Source organism: Ochotona curzoniae, unplaced genomic scaffold, assembly GCF_017591425.1.
Source record: "Ochotona curzoniae isolate NIBS_2020 unplaced genomic scaffold, NIBS_Ocur_1.0 contig_3622, whole genome shotgun sequence".
In the NCBI taxonomy this organism is placed as follows: domain Eukaryota; kingdom Metazoa; phylum Chordata; class Mammalia; order Lagomorpha; family Ochotonidae; genus Ochotona; species Ochotona curzoniae.
In genome coordinates, this window is record NW_024465926.1 from 132,787 (window position 1) to 150,462 (window position 17,676).

The 17,676-nt window shown below is 59.1% G+C and overlaps 1 protein-coding gene across 1 annotated transcript; it reads right to left on the minus strand.

Moving 5' to 3' along the window:
* Window positions 1–3,515: 3,515 nt before the first annotated feature.
* LOC121157768 (tubulin beta-3 chain) lies at window positions 3,516–12,469 on the minus strand. The gene is made up of 5 exons (XM_040982144.1): window positions 10,947–12,469; window positions 7,628–7,937; window positions 5,887–5,995; window positions 5,369–5,479; window positions 3,516–4,830 (listed from the first exon to the last, which is right to left on the minus strand). The coding sequence occupies exons 1-5, from the start codon at window positions 11,897–11,899 to the stop codon at window positions 3,755–3,757; spliced, it is 2,559 nt and encodes an 852-aa protein (XP_040838078.1). The 5' UTR covers window positions 11,900–12,469; the 3' UTR covers window positions 3,516–3,754.
* Window positions 12,470–17,676: the final 5,207 nt, after the last annotated feature.

A 17,676-nucleotide genomic window follows, 5' to 3' on the forward strand; every position in this document is an offset into this window, starting at 1 on the left:
GAGTCTCCTATGTGGATACAGGGAGGAGGGATCACTCTGTGCTCCTGCTTGCAGCTGTCAGGCTCCAGGGAGTCGCTCTGGCAGGACACCATGAGACTTTAGCCCCCAACAGTAAGCCAAGATGCAAATGCATCACCAGAAAGACTGAGGGATACTGGGTGCTGGAGTCCAGACTCCATGGGCAGGACGGAGAGCCCTGGGTTGGCTTGTGGAGATACCCGCGGGCCTGGTAAGCACACCTCGGCTGGCCTTGTGGGGACACCCAGTCTGGCCTTATGAAGACCCCCAGATGGCCTGGGAAGCAGCAGTTGGAGCCACTGCTCTGAAGCCCTCTCTCTACAGCTGCGTCTGCTGGCTCTCTAGTTCCTGTTCTGTGCTCAATGACTCGCTGAGGCCTTCTCCTGCTTCCTGCCTTCCTTCAGGGAGGGTCTAGACAGGTGCTCGGGAAGAAGACGGGCTTCTGATTGTCATGGACCTGCTAGAGAGGCACAACAGGCTTGGTCAGGATTGTTGGCCTAATTGGCCTGCCATTGGCTAGGTCCTCCTGGACATCCACATGCATAGCCTCTTTTTTTTTTTTTACGATTTATTTATTATTTTTATTGCAAAGTCAGATATACAGAGAGGAGGCTCTTCTGTCCGGTGATTCACTCTCCAAGTGACCACAACGGCCAGTGCTGCGCCAATCCGAAGCCTGGAACCAGGAACTTCTTCCGGGTATCCCACGCGAGTACAGGGTCCCAAATCTTTGGGCCGTCCTCGACTGCCTTTCCCAGGCCACAAGCAGGGAGCTGGACGGGAAGTGGAGCTGCTGGGATTAGAACCGGTGCCCATTCAGGCTCCCGGCACATTCAAGGTGAGGTCTTTAGCCGCTAGGCCACGCCACCGGGCCTGGTAACCTCTTGACATTCGTCTTTTCATGCTTGACTGGTGGGTTTACCACACTTTTTCTTTTCTTTTCTTTTTTAAGATTTATTTTTATTATTTTTTTATGGGAAAGGCGGATATACAGAGAGGAGAGACAGAGAGGAAGATCTTCCGTCCGATGATTCACTCTCCAAGAGAGCGCAACGGCCGATGCTATGCCACTCTGAAGCCAGGAGCCTCTTCCGGGTCTCCCACGCGGGTGCTGGGTCCCAAAGCCTTGGGCCGTCCTTGACTGCTTTCCCAGGCCACAGGCAGGGAGCTGGAAGGGAAGCGGGGCTGCCGGGATTAGAACTGGCGCTCATATGGGATCCTGGGCGTGCAAGGCGAGGACCTTAACCACTTGCACCACATGCCGGGCCCTACCAAACTTTTTCAAGTTCCAGTTTTAAATTTTTTATTTCTGACCCCAGAGCAGTAGCTTAGTGGCTAAAGTCCTTGCCTTGCATGTCAAGATCCCATACAGACACTGGTTCATATTCTGGTTGCTCCACTTCCCATCCAGCCCCCTGCTTGTGGCCTAGGAAAGCGGTACAGGATGACCCAAAAGCTTGGGACCCTGCACCCATGTGGGAGACCTGGAAGAAGCTCCTAGCTCCTGGCTTTGGATTGGCTCAGCTCCAGTTATTGCGGCCTCTTGGGGAGTGAACTAACACAGAAGTGCCCGCACAGAAGGACCCAGAGGCACACAAAGCCGGATGTGCACATAGGAAGGAAAATGCAGCTGCCAAGGCAAAGAAGCCTGTGTGGCCATAGCAAAAGCACATTTGGCCCTTTCAAGAACCAGACATGGAAGTGTGTTCATCTGCCCCAAAACCCCTCCTGTCAGTGTCTGTTCAGCCCAGGGGCTCCTCATGCTTGAAGGCAACCCAGCACCACACACCTGGAGAAGCTCCATGCTTTGGTTGAAGCTGAGCCAAGATCACTGACTTGAGCCAAGCATTGGTACTAGACCCAACAAACTTGACCAGACTGGAGCCAGTCCCCTGACCCTGCCAACAGGCCAGCTTACGCACAGCAGCCAGTCTGACCTGAGCATGCGTTACGAGGAACTGAATGCTCTACCCTACAAGGACTGGAGCTTTGCAACAGCCCACTTGGCTTTTGCATCTAGGCCGTACTCATTTTTTGGCTTCTCCAACTTCAAAGTTCACCCCAATTAGCCTGTTTCATGAGGACATTCATGACTGGCCAATGGAAGTCAACTAGATTCTCAAACTCCATTTAGTATAAGTCCTGTTTTTTTTTTTTTTAAAGAAGTTTATTTGTGTATTTGAAAGGTAGGGTTTTGACAGTGAGGTGAAAGAGGTGTGGGGCATGGGGGGACAGATCTTCCACTCAATGGTTCGCTCTCCAACAGCTGCAAAGGCCGAGCTGGTCCTGACCAAAGCCAAGAACTTGGAACTTCTTCGGGATCTCCCATGTGTGTGCAGAGACCCCAGGACCTGGCCCATCTCCTACTGCTTTCCCTGGACATTAACAGGGAGCTGGATCGTAAGTGGAGCAGCCAGGACTCAAACCAGCATCTCTATGGGGTACCAGCATCATAAGTGGAGATCTAACTGGCTATGCCACTAGCCCTGAAGGTTCTTACAGATTGAAATAACGACTGAGAGTGTATGGTTAGTTCCTGTCCAAGCCCCTGGTTGGTCACTGTCAGCAGTGTGGTACTCTTGGTGGAATGTATACTGCCAGGCGGGTACTGGTTGGTCTGGGGACTTTCAGGTAAGTGGCAATTACCTTCCAACCCAGATCTGGAACCCCCTTGGACAGAGCTGGCCACCAGGAATCCATCTGTCAGAGAATGCCAATGACTGTATGAGTCCAGCAGTTGGAAACTTGTCAGGCCGCCGGCATTACCCCCTCAGTCAGGACTCAGGGAGATAGGCGGGGTGGGACGGGAATCCTGCCTTACATTAGAAGGCTTGCCTGAGACCATTCCCTCCTTGGAACTTCAGGCCCAGCCTCCTGGGGAAGGTATGTGCCATGCCATGGGGGCATAACCCTTGAGGGGCCCCTCTGAAACTCAAGACATCCTGCCACCCCCACACCATTGTGGTCAGGAATCTAGACCTGGGCAGCTGGTTCCTGCTCTATGGTGCCTGCGGTCTCAGGTGAGGCTGGGAGGTCCTAAAGCTGCCTGCCTATACATTCTGTCCTGACCACCATGACTGAGGCAGGGCAGGGCAGGAGTGTGCTACTGGCTTGGGTTGCAAGGCATGACCACTGCTGCTGCTGCAAGGAATGACCACTGCGTGGGGCAGGCAAGATGTCCTGGCCTTGGCGGAGGGGTGCTGATGCTGCTTCCCAGGGCCTCCCCCTCCCACCACAATCGCCAGTTCCCAGGGAACCCTCAGGGCTCGGCTCTCAGGCCCCAGGTCCTTGTTCACCTTCCCCTGTCCTGCAGCACACACACACACACACCGGCTGGAAGCTGAGTTGCAGTGTGAATCATAGCTGAACACCCGGGGCAGGGCAAGGCTTCAACCCGCCCGCTGAGAAGACCACAGCCCTTGGCCTGCCCCTCTTCACCCCACTGAACCCCACTTGTCAGCACAGGAAGAGACGTTCAGCGCCAGGCAGGGGCTTCGCACAGCAGATTTATTATGTATCCCCCCAAATACAAACAGAAACCAATAAGAAAACCACCAACATGGGGCCTGGAGCTGCAGGAGAACAGAGGAGCAACACAAAGACAGAGCTGGCCTGACAGGGAGGGGAGCTGGCTGGACTCCAAGAGGGAGGGGCCGCTGGAGAGCAGCGAGCTGCTGGCAAGCAAAGCGGGGGAGGTGCCAGCTGCCAGTGGCTCACACCACAACCACAGGCTGCCTCACTTGGGGCCCTGGGCCTCAGATTCCTCTTCATCATCTTCATACATCTCGCCCTCCTCCTCAGCTGTGGCGTCCTGGTACTGCTGGTACTCAGACACCAGGTCGTTCATGTTGCTCTCGGCCTCGGTGAACTCCATCTCGTCCATGCCCTCGCCCGTGTACCAGTGCAGGAAGGCCTTGCGCCGGAACATGGCCGTGAACTGCTCCGAGATGCGCTTGAACAGCTCCTGGATGGCCGTGCTGTTGCCGATGAAGGTGGAGGACATCTTGAGGCCACGGGGTGGGATGTCGCACACGGCCACCTTGACGTTGTTGGGGATCCACTCCACGAAGTAGCTGCTGTTCTTGCTCTGGATGGCCAGCATCTGCTCGTCCACTTCCTTCATGGACATGCGGCCACGGAAAACAGTGGCTACGGTGAGGTAGCGGCCGTGGCGTGGGTCGCAGGCGGCCATCATGTTCTTGGCGTCGAACATCTGCTGGGTGAGCTCGGGCACGGTCAGCGCGCGGTACTGCTGGCTGCCCCGGGCTGTGAGAGGGGCAAAGCCAGGCATGAAGAAGTGCAGGCGGGGGAAGGGCACCATGTTCACGGCCAGCTTGCGCAGGTCAGCATTGAGCTGGCCTGGGAAGCGCAGGGACGTGGTGACACCACTCATGGTCGCTGACACCAGGTGGTTGAGATCGCCATAGGTGGGCGTGGCCAGCTTGAGGGTGCGGAAGCAGATGTCATACAGGGCCTCGTTGTCGATGCAGTAGGTCTCATCTGTGTTCTCCACCAGTTGGTGGATGGACAGTGTCGCATTGTAGGGCTCCACCACGGTGTCCGACACCTTGGGCGAGGGCACCACGCTGAAGGTGTTCATGATGCGGTCGGGGTACTCCTCCCGCACCTTGCTGATGAGTAGGGTGCCCATGCCTGAGCCGGTGCCCCCGCCCAGGGAGTGGGTCAGCTGGAAGCCCTGCAGGCAGTCGCAGTTCTCACATTCCTTGCGCACCACGTCCAGGACGGAGTCCACCAGCTCTGCACCCTCCGTGTAGTGGCCCTTGGCCCAGTTGTTGCCGGCCCCACTCTGACCTGTGCAAGGAGCGAGCAGGAGGAGAAAAGGACAGACGGTCAGCATAAGGCCTACGCCTCTAATACCCCTTCTGGGAAGTGCAGGTCTTGTCTATTCACACATGCCAGGCACCTGGTGCCTGGAGCCGAGGCCGGCCCATCTCCCAAGGGTAAGATCATGGTCTGCTCCCAGCCACCTTCCCTCTCACTGGCTGAACCACACCCCAGGACTCCTTGAAGCTCAGGGCTGGAGGAGGTCGACATGCAGGAGTTGAGTGTGGGTGGAGCAGAGGGTGGAAATGAGGCACCACCCCTAACTGCTCTCTTGTGAGTGCCTGGGGCACAGCAGGAGGACCCCTAACCCCTTGTGTACCAGCTTTCCCACAAGTCTGGTAGCTCAAAACATGAGCAGACTCATTCCTGCCCAGAATTCCATCTCCGGGTCTGCAATGTGCACATACACGGAAGATGGATGAATTTTTCAGCCTGGTTCCACCCCCATCTCCTAGCCTGGATCTGCTGTGGAAGCGGGGCAGGGGGGCAGGGAGGGCAGCCTCACCGAAGATGAAGTTGTCAGGCCTGAAGAGGTGCCCAAATGCCCCAGACCGGACGCTGTCCATGGTCCCAGGCTCCAGATCCACCAGGATGGCTCGAGGCACGTACTTGTGAGCTGAAGGGAAAGGGTGGCTGCAGGTTCCTGCTGGCCAGGGGCTTCTCCCCCGGTCCCACCCCACCTCATCTGGGACCTACGGGTGAGCTTGGAAGCCAAGATGAGGTTGAGTAGGTTTCTCTATGCTCTAAGCCCACTGTGTAACGCAGGGGGTGTGGCTTGGTGGGAGGGCCAGAGCACCAACCCCTCCCAGGCACAGTGGGTGGGACCAGTGCTTCACCAGTTTGTCCTCCATAACTGGTCTCTTCCTCCTCAGGGTGTAGCTCTCAATGGGGCCATCCATTCTCCTGGCACCCCACGGTGCTCCTGCTGCAGGCTACGCCTGCTGACGTCTCGGGAAGGGGTGGGGAGTGGTGTGGAACCCAGGTTCGGGACCCCAGGCTAGGGCAGCGGGGAGGGATGCTCACAGGAGGCCTCGTTGTAGTAGACGCTGATACGCTCCAGCTGCAGGTCCGAGTCCCCCACGTAGTTACCGCTGGGGTCTATGCCGTGCTCATCGCTGATGACTTCCCAGAACTGCAGGACGGGGGAGGGAGAGTCAGGACCAGCGGTGAAGTGAGAGTGGGGAGCTGGGGGCGGGAGAGTAGGGAGAGGGGAAGCTTGGGGGTGGGGGGGAGAGGCAGGGGGAGGCCCACGACGCCAGCCGGGCCCTGAGCCCTGCAGACCGTGCAAAGCTGACCCACACGAGCCCGGCCAAAAGCCCAGGCGCACGGGTCGACCGCGCAGGACCCGGGCCCGCGAGCGGCGCTGTCCGCGGTGCTGACCTCGGCCGCCGGGGCGGAGCCCACCCGAGGACGCCCACCCACTGCGGAGGCGCGGGGGGCGGAGCGAGCCCGGCCCTCCTCTTCCCATTGGCTGCAGGCCGGCGCCCCGCCCCAGATCCCGCCCGGCGGGGAGGAGGGCGCGGCCGCAGACAAAGAGCGCAGAGACCCCTCCCCGCGGCGGGCGCCCGCACGGGGCACCGAGCACCGAGCCCGGAGCACCGAGCACCGAGCCCGGAGCACCGAGCACCGAGCACCGAGCCCCGAGCCCACCGGCCGGACGCGGCGCTCCTCCCGCCGCCCCGCGCCCCGGAGTGCGAAGCGAGGTGCGGGTTCCCGCGTCCGCCGTATCGGCTGTGGCAGCGGCGTCGGACGCGGGTCGAGGGTCGCCTGCCTTGGGCCAGGGACTTCAGGTTGAACCGCTCCGCGCCCAAGGAAGAAAACCACGCGCGACAAGGGGCAGAGGCGGGGTCTTGCTCAGGCAATAGTAGTGACAAAAGAGGGAGCAGCAACCCGCGTGCCAGGGCCATCTTCAGGGCCATCCCCCAGAGCAGCCGTGCGGGGTCGCCCTGGCCCCCCAGGACCCCTGGCCCATCTGGCCGCCCCGGCAGCTCCTCCCCGGCCCCCGGCCCGGCTGCCGCAGCTGCCGCCGCCCCCCACCCCGCGGAGTGCCCCTCCCCTCCCTCGCCCGTCGGCCCGGGGTGCCCGCCCGGTCTCCACGGCAACAGCCTGGGTGGGGGACGCCTCCCTGGCCCTGCCCAATTCCCCCGCATTGTTCTGAGGGAAGACCCCGCCGGCCGCGCGCGAGCTCCGGGGGCCTGCGGGGCCTGTGCCGCGACTCACCCACGGCGTGACCTTGGGAAAGGGACAGCGGGAGTCGGGACGGGGCGGCGGCTCTGGCTGGGGTCTGCGGGGCGGCTGAACAATGAACACCGCCCTGGGCACCCGCAGCCGCTTTGTTCCCAGGTCCGAACCTGGGTGGGCGCGGTCCCGTCCCGCGCCGCTTCTGCCTAGCGCCACGGCCCCGAGGGAGGCCGATTGCAGGCCTACGACAAGGTCATCCCCGCTCCAAGACAGCGACCCCAACAAAGACCGGGCGGGGCCGGGACACCGCTGCGTGGCGCGAGCGCGAGGAGGCAACGGGGGATCCTCGCAGCCGTGCGGGCGAACCCCGCGCACCCCGCCCGGCCGAGCTGCAGCTGCAGGGAGGGCCACGCCCAGGCTGGCCGGGCCCCTGATGCACCTGCCCACGCCCTCCCTGGGGAAGCAGGCTGCGCGCAAGGGCGAGGGTCGCGGAGCGTGGACCCCGGCCGGGCTCTTTGTGCGCGGCCGCGCCCCCGGGGAGATCCGCAGGCCCGCGAGCCGGGAAGGGCGGGCGCCGGCTCACCTTGGCCCCGATCTGGTTGCCGCACTGGCCGGCCTGGATGTGCACAATCTCCCTCATGCTGGCGCGTGGGGCAGCGGTGGAGGTCGGCGCGGGGCTAGGGCGGCTGCGGAGGCTCCGGCACCCGCGCAGCCCGCTCTTATGGCCACAGCCCCCCGCGCCCGGCCTGACGTGGCCGCGGCGCGGCCAATCGCGGGGCGCCGCCGCACAGTGCGGCTCTGGCAACACGCGCCGCCCCGCGCTCCCGGCCCTGCGCCCAGGACGCGCCGCCTCCCCCGCCGCCGCAGCCCGCGGGGAGGGAGGGGCTGGCAGGCTGCGCCGAGGACAATGGGAGCCGCGGGGTCCCCAGGCGCGGCAGACCCGCAGCTGCCTGGGCTGGGATGTCCATGGCTCTGCGCCCGGTCCTCCCTCGCACCCCACCCCGCGCCGGTCATCGGTTCCTGTCTGGGCTCTGCCTGGTCCCTCGGGGTGCGGGAGAAGGGGAGCAGCTGCAGCAGCTGACTGCGGCGCTCAGAGTTCTAGATGCAGGAGACCTGCGGACTCCTGGACTGCCCAGGAAGGGTCGCCGCCGGTAGTTGTGAAACGCACAGGCAACGCAGGGACCCCCGGTTGGGGGATGGAGGACAACAGTTCCTGTGACTTTCTCCTTGGAGTCACCAGACCTGGGGCCCTCCCTTTGCAGGAGAGTGCAGCCCGGGTAGGGCTTGGAGATGGGGGTCTAAGCCCCCTGAGAGAGCCGAGGGAGGAGCTGCGAGCACTGCCAGGAACAGGTGCAGAGAGGGACAGCATCCTCATGGCTACCGAGGGAAAGGAACCACGACAGAGGTCACATTCCCCGCCCTTCCCCCACCCCATGCATTGCAGGGGTGTGGTCCCCTGTGTGAGTGCGTGCATAGGGCTGTGGTCCTGTGTGTGCACACAGGGGGTGTGGCCTGTGTGTGTCACAGGGGTGTGGGTCTGTGTGTGTGTGCACACAGGGTTGTGGCCTCTGTGTGTGTGTGTCACAGGAGTGTGGTCAGTCTGTGTGTGCACAGGGGTGTGGCCTCTGTGTGTGTGCGTGCATAGGGCTGTGGTCCTGTGTGTGCACACAGGGGTGTGGTCAGTCTGTGTGTGTGTCACAGGGGTGTTGTCCTCTGTATGTGTGTGTGAGCACATAGGGCTGTGGTCTTGCATATGTGTGTGTACACAGGGGTGTGGGCCTGTGTATGTTTGCACACAGGGCTGATGTCCTGTGTGTGTGTCACAGGGGTGTGGTCCTCTGTGTGTGTGTGTGTCACAGGGGTGTGGTCCTCTGTGTGTGTCACAGGGCTGTGATCCTGTATGTGTGTGTGTACACAGGGGTGTGGTCAGTCCTGTGTGTGTCACATGGGTATGGTCCTCTGTGTGTGTGTCACAGGGGTGTTGTCCTCTGTTTGTATGTATGTGTGAGCACATAGGGCTGTGGTCTTGCATATGTGTGTGTACACAGGGGTGTGGGCCTGTGTATGTTTGCACACAGGGCTGATGTCCTGTGTGTGTGTCACATGGGTGTGGTCCTCTGTGTGTGTGTGTGTCACAGGGGTGTGGTCCTCTGTGTGTGTCACAGGGCTGTGATCCTGTATGTGTGTGTGTACACAGGGGTGTGGTCAGTCCTGTGTGTGTCACATGGGTATGGTCCTCTGTGTGTGTGTCACAGGGGTGTTGTCCTCTGTTTGTATGTGTGTGTGAGCACATAGGGCTGTGGTCTTGCATATGTGTGTGTGTACACAGGGGTGTGGGCCTGTGTATGTTTGCACACAGGGCTGATGTCCTGTGTGTGTCACATGGGTGTGGTCCTCTGTGTGTGTGCATAGGGCTGTGGTCCTGTGTATCACAGGGGTGTGGTTTTGCCTGTGAAGAGGGTCTATGTCCCTTTGCCTGGTGGATGCCACTGGACCTCCTGTCTGAGCCAGGGAGAACATTGGGTAGCACTTTGAGGGCTGGGACAGACCGTCTGCCTGCCTGCCGGGAATGCATCAGGCCCAGCCACTCAGCCTCCCCAGAGTGTTCCGGTGCCAGGTTCCAGGCTGAGTCACTGCTGCCCGTCTGCAGCTCAGGCTGCCCTGCCAAGAGTATGGGCAGGGCTGGCTAGCGGCTGCTGGCCATGGCACCTCCCACTGAACCTTCCCAGAGCATCCACACAGGTACCCAGAAGGAGTTCTCAGCAGACAGCTGAGCTCGCAGCACCCAGGCCCAGCATCTGGCTGCCTCCTGAGTCCCCCTGCAGCCTTGAGCTCCCAGTCCTGGCCAGACACTGCCATCTACTGCCAGCAGGACAGAATTAAGCAGAGAGCAGAATGGAGGGGCCTCTCCAGGCTGTGATGACCTCACCCGTGGGGGCAGGGCCTGGGCCCTGGGCATGGTGCAGTAGGGGCTGGGTGGGACTCTACATGCATAATTGGGTGGAGGTCCCTACCCTGCCCAGGCAAGGTGAAGTGACCCTTTGGAGTAACAGAGGTTCCCTCAACTGGGATGGTAGTTCCCGACTTGCTGTGCCACCACCCTCTTCCCATGTTCCTATCCTCACCCTTTTTTGTTCGTTGTATTTATTTATTTTCTTTTTCTTTATATCCTCACCTTTAAACTCTCACATCTTCTGGGAGGCACAGGTGATAAAGCTGTTCTTGGTCACAGCTTTTATTGCCAAAAAATTACCACCTAGAGACCTGGTTAGCAGTCCTCAAGCCTACAGCCTCTGCTGAAGCTGTCTCCCTGTGGTTTGGACCTCAGGAGTTTCAACCCCATCTCCTTGGTGAACGTCCTTGCTTGCCCATTGGGGGCCACTGGTTAATGCCACCTGTTTTGTGGTGTGTCTGGGTTTTTCTGGTGGCAAAGCCCCTTTAGGACCCTTGGTGGGAGCAGGCCTGCACCTTGATGGCCTCCACTCTCCGTTCTGAGACTTCATGTTCCCACCATGAGAACATGAGTCCAGGAGGTGGTAGCAGACTTGATGCTGGGGGACTGCTGAGTTCTGGGGGGTAGAGTCTCTGCAGGAGCCCACGCCCCCAGTGCCACTGTGGCATTCACCCCTCCTTGATTTGTGCTTCAAAGCCTTAGGAGACCTCCTGGTCCATGTACTGGCTAAGGCCAGGCCACAAGACGTAAGTCCCCAGCTCCCTCTGTGGGGCACCCCGGCCTAGAGGTCCAGAGCCAGCCCTACCCTCACTGAGTGCACATTGGAGACAATGCCCGGAGCTGCCTCTGATCTCACCAGGTCCACAGGGATGACATCGTTCGGCAGCCGTCCACTGCTCTCACAGGGCACGCATGGATGACACTATCCAGCCGTTGCCTCCTGCCCCACTACCAGGTGCACTGCAGCACCTCCTTGAGTGTCTGGCGCAGCTCTGGGCTGCGGAAGGCGTAGATGAGGGGATCCAGGATGGAGTTGCACATGATGAGGGTGAGGAAGAGGTTGACGTTTTGGAAGATGCAGCTGCAGGTAGGGTGCTGGGGGCAAAGGACGATGAGTGTGAGGTGCAGGAAGAAGGGGCCCCAGCAGAGCAGGAAAAGTCCCAGGAGGATGGTGAGGGTGACAGCACCCTTGAGACCAAGTCCCTGGCGGGCCGGGTGCAGTCCCTTGTGGAGCCGGGCAATGCCCTGGGCATGCTGGCGGGCCCGTGTGAGCATGTGCAGGTACAGCACTGCCATGAGGGCCAGCATGGCAAGGAACAGGGTGATGAGACCGAGCAGCACTGCTGGGTGGCCATAGAAGGCAATGAAGAGCATGCTGGCCAGCACACTGACTAGCCAGATGGCGGCAGCTGTGCAACGTGCACGTGGCAGTGTCACCAGGCTGTGGTAGCGTAGGGCGTAGAAAATGGAGATGTAGCGGTCCACGGCAATGGCCCCCAGGAAGCACAGGCTGGACACCATGGCACTGCAGGTGAGCACGTCGATGATGTTGTCCAGCTGCTGCACGGCGGCCGCACGGCTGGCCAGGGAGCCCACCTCCAGCAGCAGCAACACGGCTGTCTCCAGCACATGGCTGGTGCTCACCAGCAGGTCTGACAGTGCCAGGCAGCAGATGAAGCAGTACATGGGCGAGTGCAGATTGCGGTTCCTGGCAATGGCCACCACCACCAGCACATTCTCCACCAGGCTCAGGAGCCCCAGGCTCAGGAACAGTCCGTCGGGGACAGATACCTGCAGGCACCAGGGGCCTGTGTGGTTGACTGTGGGCCCTGGGCCAGAGACGGCCGCTGCAGTGCCATTCAGGGAGACCACCAGCCTCCTTTGGGGCCCCGACATGGGCATTGTTTATCCCGCGCTCAGGAAGGGGCCCGTCTCAGCTCATGGTGTTGCAATGGTGGTGTTCCCAATGCTAGCCTGACTCCATCTGGATGGTCCCAGACCCAGCTCACACTCACCATGTTCCCAGCCAGAGCATGGCCCCTACCGTAGCTCTGTGGTGCTGACCCTCTCAGCTCAGGGCGCATTACTTGGCCCCCATGCCTACCTGGTCACGGGGGGCAGCCTCAGTCTGTGTGTCTGCACCGTGCAGCTCCTGATGGCCGAATGGACTGATGTCTGGGAAGAATGGGGTCTTTCTGTGCATTTGCAAGTTGCGGTCAGAGCCGCTCCTTCCCATGTGACAAGCCGGTTCCTGGGATGTAGGAGTGCCCTGTAGTATCCTGTGGGGCCAACAGGTGGCGTCAGCACAACCCAGCTTTGGGTCACAGCACAGGGTCTTGCCTCTGCACCCCACTCCACTCCCTGCTGGGCCCTGGGCACCCAGGGCTCCTTCAGACCTACTGCATGTACTTGCTCTTCCAGATGAGTCTCAAATGTAACATGCTCTTACCTTTATGAAAGTTTTTTTTAAAGATTTATTTTTAAGATTTTTTTTTTAAATTGGAAAGTCAGATATACAAAGAGGAGTATAGCCAGGAAGATCTTCTGTCCGCTGGTTCACTCCCAAAGTGGCCACAACAGCTGGAGTTGAGCTGATCTGAAGTCAGGAGCCAAGAGTCTCTTCCGTGTCTCCCATGCAGGTGCAGGGTCTTAAGGTTTGGGGCCATCCTCAACTGCTTTCCCAGACCACATGCAGGGAGCACTGTGCAGCAGCTGGACAATATCATGGGAACTGCGGCTGCCAGGACACAAACTGGTGCCCGTATGAGATCCTGGTGCATACAAGGCAAGGACTTTTAGCCGCTAGGCTACTGCACCAGGGCCAGGTTGTTGTTTTTTTAAATAAGATTTTATTTGGAAAGCAGAGCCTCTTTGTAAAGAGTCAGGGTTAATTTCTATCTTCTGGTTCACTCACTGGATGGCCACAACAGCCAGGTTGGGTTAGTTCAAAGCAGGGATCCAGGAGCTAGCTTCTTCCAGGACTCCGACGTGGGGTAAGGGCCCAGGGACCTAAGCCATCCTCCACTGCTTTCCCGAGCCCATTAGCAGGGAGCTGGATCAGCACCCACAAGAGATGCCAGAGTTGCGGGCAGCTTTATCCATTGCCAGACAGAACCAGCACTTGGAAGTCTTCCAGCTTCCAGACATGAGACATGGACACCATCACTCTTGGTCAAATGCCTGCCCCAGTACCTTCTTCTCAATGTTACCCTTGACCCCCTGTGCAGCCCTGCTCCACACCCACACCCTGTGTCAGGGCATGCAGCCTCACATATCCACTTGTAGCCAGGAGAAGCCTGGCCAATAAAGTTCAGAGTTTCCTGGGGCTGGACCAGGGAGGACAGCTTGAGGCTGAACCTCCTGGACCAGAAACACACAGTTGGGGTGGGGAACAGAGCTGTGTGCCATGCACTGGAGAGGTCAGTGCCTTCCCAGGCCACAGCACCACAGGGAGGGGAGCTGGGCTGGCATTTCCTGGGAGCTGACAGGCCTTGGGGCATGCTGCTCACACTCACGGGGAACTGGCTCTCCCCAACTGGCACACCCATTTCCTTTAAGGACCACCGCAGGAACCACATCAAGGGTCAGCAGCCCTGCGTGGTGCCCAGCACCCGCTTGTGGGGCACGCTGAGGCAGAGGTGGGAGGGGAATGTGGTGAGCACTCCCATTTGCAGGCGGAGAGGCTGAGGCAATGAGACCTGTGGTGCAGATGCAGCCAGAAGCCAGGCCTGTGGGGGTGGTTACTTATCTCTCACCCACCCACTGCCCGTCTCTGACCCACCAATACTTGGCCCCCACACTGCAAACCTGACTGTAGGTGTTGGTGCCCGCCTGTCACTGGTGTATGTAGTTTGTACCTTCCAAAAATCCCCGTTCCAGCCAGATGCTACAGCAGCCCCAATGAACCAGATGTAGCCAACAGCCACAGCATTGGCTGCCCACTCCCCAGCCTTACTGCTCTGTAGCCAGGTCACCCGTGCCCATTGTGGAAAAGCATACACCAGAAACTGTGCAGTTTGTATTCACTTTGCCCTCTTGAGCTTCTCCTACAGCAAATGGTACTGTAGGTGTCCCTATTGTTAGCAGACATGGTATGAGCAGAGGTGACACCAACACTGGAGTTGGTCAAACCATGAACTCCACTGATTACTCCCGCCCCTGGCTAAAGAGTGTTGAGGGTCCCAGGAGATGGCTTGGGAGGAAAGACCTGTGCTGGTATCATGGCCCTCAGGGCAGAGCCCCCAGCAGCAAGGTGCCCCTGCTCCAGCCTCCTGTGCTGTCAGGGTAGAGGATGTGATTCCATAAATAAGGCCTTTGAGGCGATGCCTTCCCCCACACCCCCGCCATCTGACACTTGAAAGGCCACGAGAACTGGGCAGCCTCTGGATGAGGAAACCACATCCTCCTTCCTGGTGGGCACTGGGATGGGTGACCGGCCCTGCCTTGGGACCTTTGTGCAAGATCCATGGGAAGGCAACGGGCAGAGCCCAGCCAGTGAGTCAGCTTTCCCATGTGTCATGCTGCAAGGGCAGTGATGGGGCCTGACTTTCTGTGAAGGTGATGCGGTGGGACATAGGGTATACCCCCCCACATCCCACTCTCTGAGACACTTCTGGACCAGGACGCTGGAAAGATGGGGACCACTGCTTTGGCTCCTGGCCCTGTTCCTCTCTCCAAGGCCTGTCCATCAGCCCTCGTCAACGAGCTCTCACAACAAAGGATCAGAAAGTTCAGCCCATAGCTGGTCACCACACTGGTTTGGGTGCTCACCTTCTTCTTTTTTTAAAAGATTTATTTATTTTTATTGGAAAGGCAGACGTAAAGAGAAGGAGATACAGAAAGATCTTCTATCCACTGATTCACTCCCCAAATGGTTGTAATGACTGGAGTTGGGCTGGTCCAAAACCAGGAGCCAGGAGCTTCTTTTGGGTCTCTCACGTGGGTGCAGGAGCCCAAGGACTTGGGCCATCCTCTGATGCCTTCCCAGGCCATAAACAGGGAGCTGGGTTGGAAGTGCAGCAGCAGGGACTCAAACAGGCACCCATATGGGATACTGGTGCCGCAGGCAAAAGGTTAATCTATTATGCCACAGTACTGGCCCAACCTTCTGTTTTCTTACAAAAGAAAAAAAAGATTCCTTTTTTCTTATTTATTTGAAAGTCAGAGTTATAGAAACAGAAAGAGAGACTGTCACCCACTGGATCCTTCCCCAGGTGGCTGCCAACAGGCAGATTAAAGCCAGAAACTGTTCCCAGGGACCCAGGCACTTGTGCTGCTCTCCCAGGTCACTAGCAGGGAGTTGTAGGCGTTGCAGGAGGCAAGCTTACTGGCTAAACTATAACACCAGCCCCTGCCCATCTCCTTTGAATCTGGAGTGAGGGGACCAACTAGGTTTCTAGTGTGCCTGTGTGGGTTCTCAAAGTGTCTGAGGGACTAACTCTTACTCACTGGCTCACAGGCAGAGTACAGTCCAGGGCTGGGACTTGGAAGGACCCCTACCCAGTAGCAGACTGTCTTCAAGTAGTTCAGATAAGACTGAAGGGTCCTGGGACCCAGACGTCTCCCCCACTGCCATCAGAACTGTCAGCTGCAAGTGATTCTTCAGACCTGGGTTTGTAATATCCGAGCGGCTCATACAAACCAGCCGTAGGGGCAGGTGCTGGCAGGACAACAGGCCTGGCTATCCCAGACTCAGACTCCTCTGCCCTCAAGGACTGCCCTGGCAAACTCTGGGCCCAGACCTTACCTTGCTTCTTGCTTTGCTGCCTCCTATGTGGGAAGTCAGGGCTGAACAGGGTGCCGTATGGGACACCTGAAGGCTTGGATCCTTCCAGAACTTGCCAGGCTTCAAAGCCCTGGGCCAGAGCAGTGGTCTCTCCACTGTGTGGAGGCTCCTCCTGAGTGGACCCTGGAATGTGCCAGAAAACAGGTGGGCCAGGACCTGCCTAGGGCCATGCAGCTCTCCAGGACTGCAGGACTTGGCAGAGTGCCCTGGGCATCACCCAAATCTCACCCACTGATTCCCCCAAAGCTGCTCAGGGCACATTTTCTTCACAAAACTTGGTTCCTGTGGCCACTGTTGAGGGTAGCTAGTGCAGCCGCTAGGCAGCCTGCATCCCATACTGCTATGCTGGTTAGACTCCTGGCTGCGCCACTTCCTAGCTTGTTTCCTGCTGATGCACACCCCAAACAGGCCCTTGATGCCCAATGAGGAGACCCGGATGGAACTTCTGGCTCGTAATATTGGCCTGCTCCAGCTTGGCTGTGTGACCACGAGGTGAGGAAACAGTCAGTCTTGTCACTCTGCCTTTTAAATAAATCCATCAAAACAAAAACACTAAACTTGGCCACTACCCTGTACCAGATCATTACACTGGGGCCCGGCGTGATGGCTAGGTGGCCTTGAATACCCAGGATCCAACAGGTTGCTGATTTGTATACCAGCTGTTCCACTTCCCATCCAACTCCCTTTTGCAGCCTGGGAGAGTAGTGGAGGAGGTCCAAAGCCTTAGTACCCTACACCACATGGGAGACCTGGAAGAAGCTCCTGGCTTCAAACTGGCTCTGCCCAGTTGTTGTGGCCACTTGGGGAGTGAACCAGCAGAGAAAAGATCTGTCTCTCTTACTTTCTCTATAAATCTGGCTTTCCAATAAAAATAAATAAATCTTACAAATAAAATCCGATCAAACAGGCTGTGTTCAGCTTTAGGACCCTGACCTATTGGCCTGCAAGTGCCCAGTAAGCATACAGAGGTTCTAAGGCTAGCTAGGACCTGACCTTGGCCAAGAACACACAGGGAGTCTGGCTGTGGCGCAGGATCTGCACTTGGAACACAGCAGGTCTCACAACCGCCTTCCCCATCCCCACCTCACGCACCGCCTTCCCCATCCCCACCTCACACACCGCCTTCCCCATCCCCACCTCACACACCGCCTTCCCCATCCCCACCTCACACACCGTCTTCCCCATCCCCACCTCACACACCACCTTCCCCATCCCCACCTCACGCACCGCCTTCCCCATCCCCACCTCACACACCGCCTTCCCCATCCCCACCTCACACACCGTCTTCCCCATCCCCACCTCACACACCGTCTTCCCCATCCCCACCTCACACACGGCCTTCCCCATCCCCACCTCACACACCATCTTCCCCATCCCCACCTCACACACGGCCTTCCCCATCCCCACCTCACACACCGTCTTCCCCATCCCCACCTCACACACCGCCTTCCCCATCCCCACCTCACACACCGCCTTCCCCATCCCCACCTCACACACGGCCTTCCCCATCCCCACCTCACACACCGTCTTCCCCATCCCCACCTCACACACCGCCTTCCCCATCCCCACCTCACACACCGCCTTCCCCATCCCCACCTCACGCACCGTCTTCCCCATCCCCACCTCACACACCGCCTTCCCCATCCCCACCTCACACACGGCCTTCCCCATCCCCACCTCACGCACGGCCTTCCCCATCCCCACCTCACGCACGGCCTTCCCCATCCCCACCTCACACACCGTCTTCCCCATCCCCACCTCACGCACAGCCTTCCGCATCCCCACCCCACACAACCTTTCCAATCTCCACCTCACGCATGGCCTTCCCCAGCCCCAGCTATGCCTCACACACAGCCTTCCCCTCTGCCATACCCCACCTGCTCACACAAAGAGC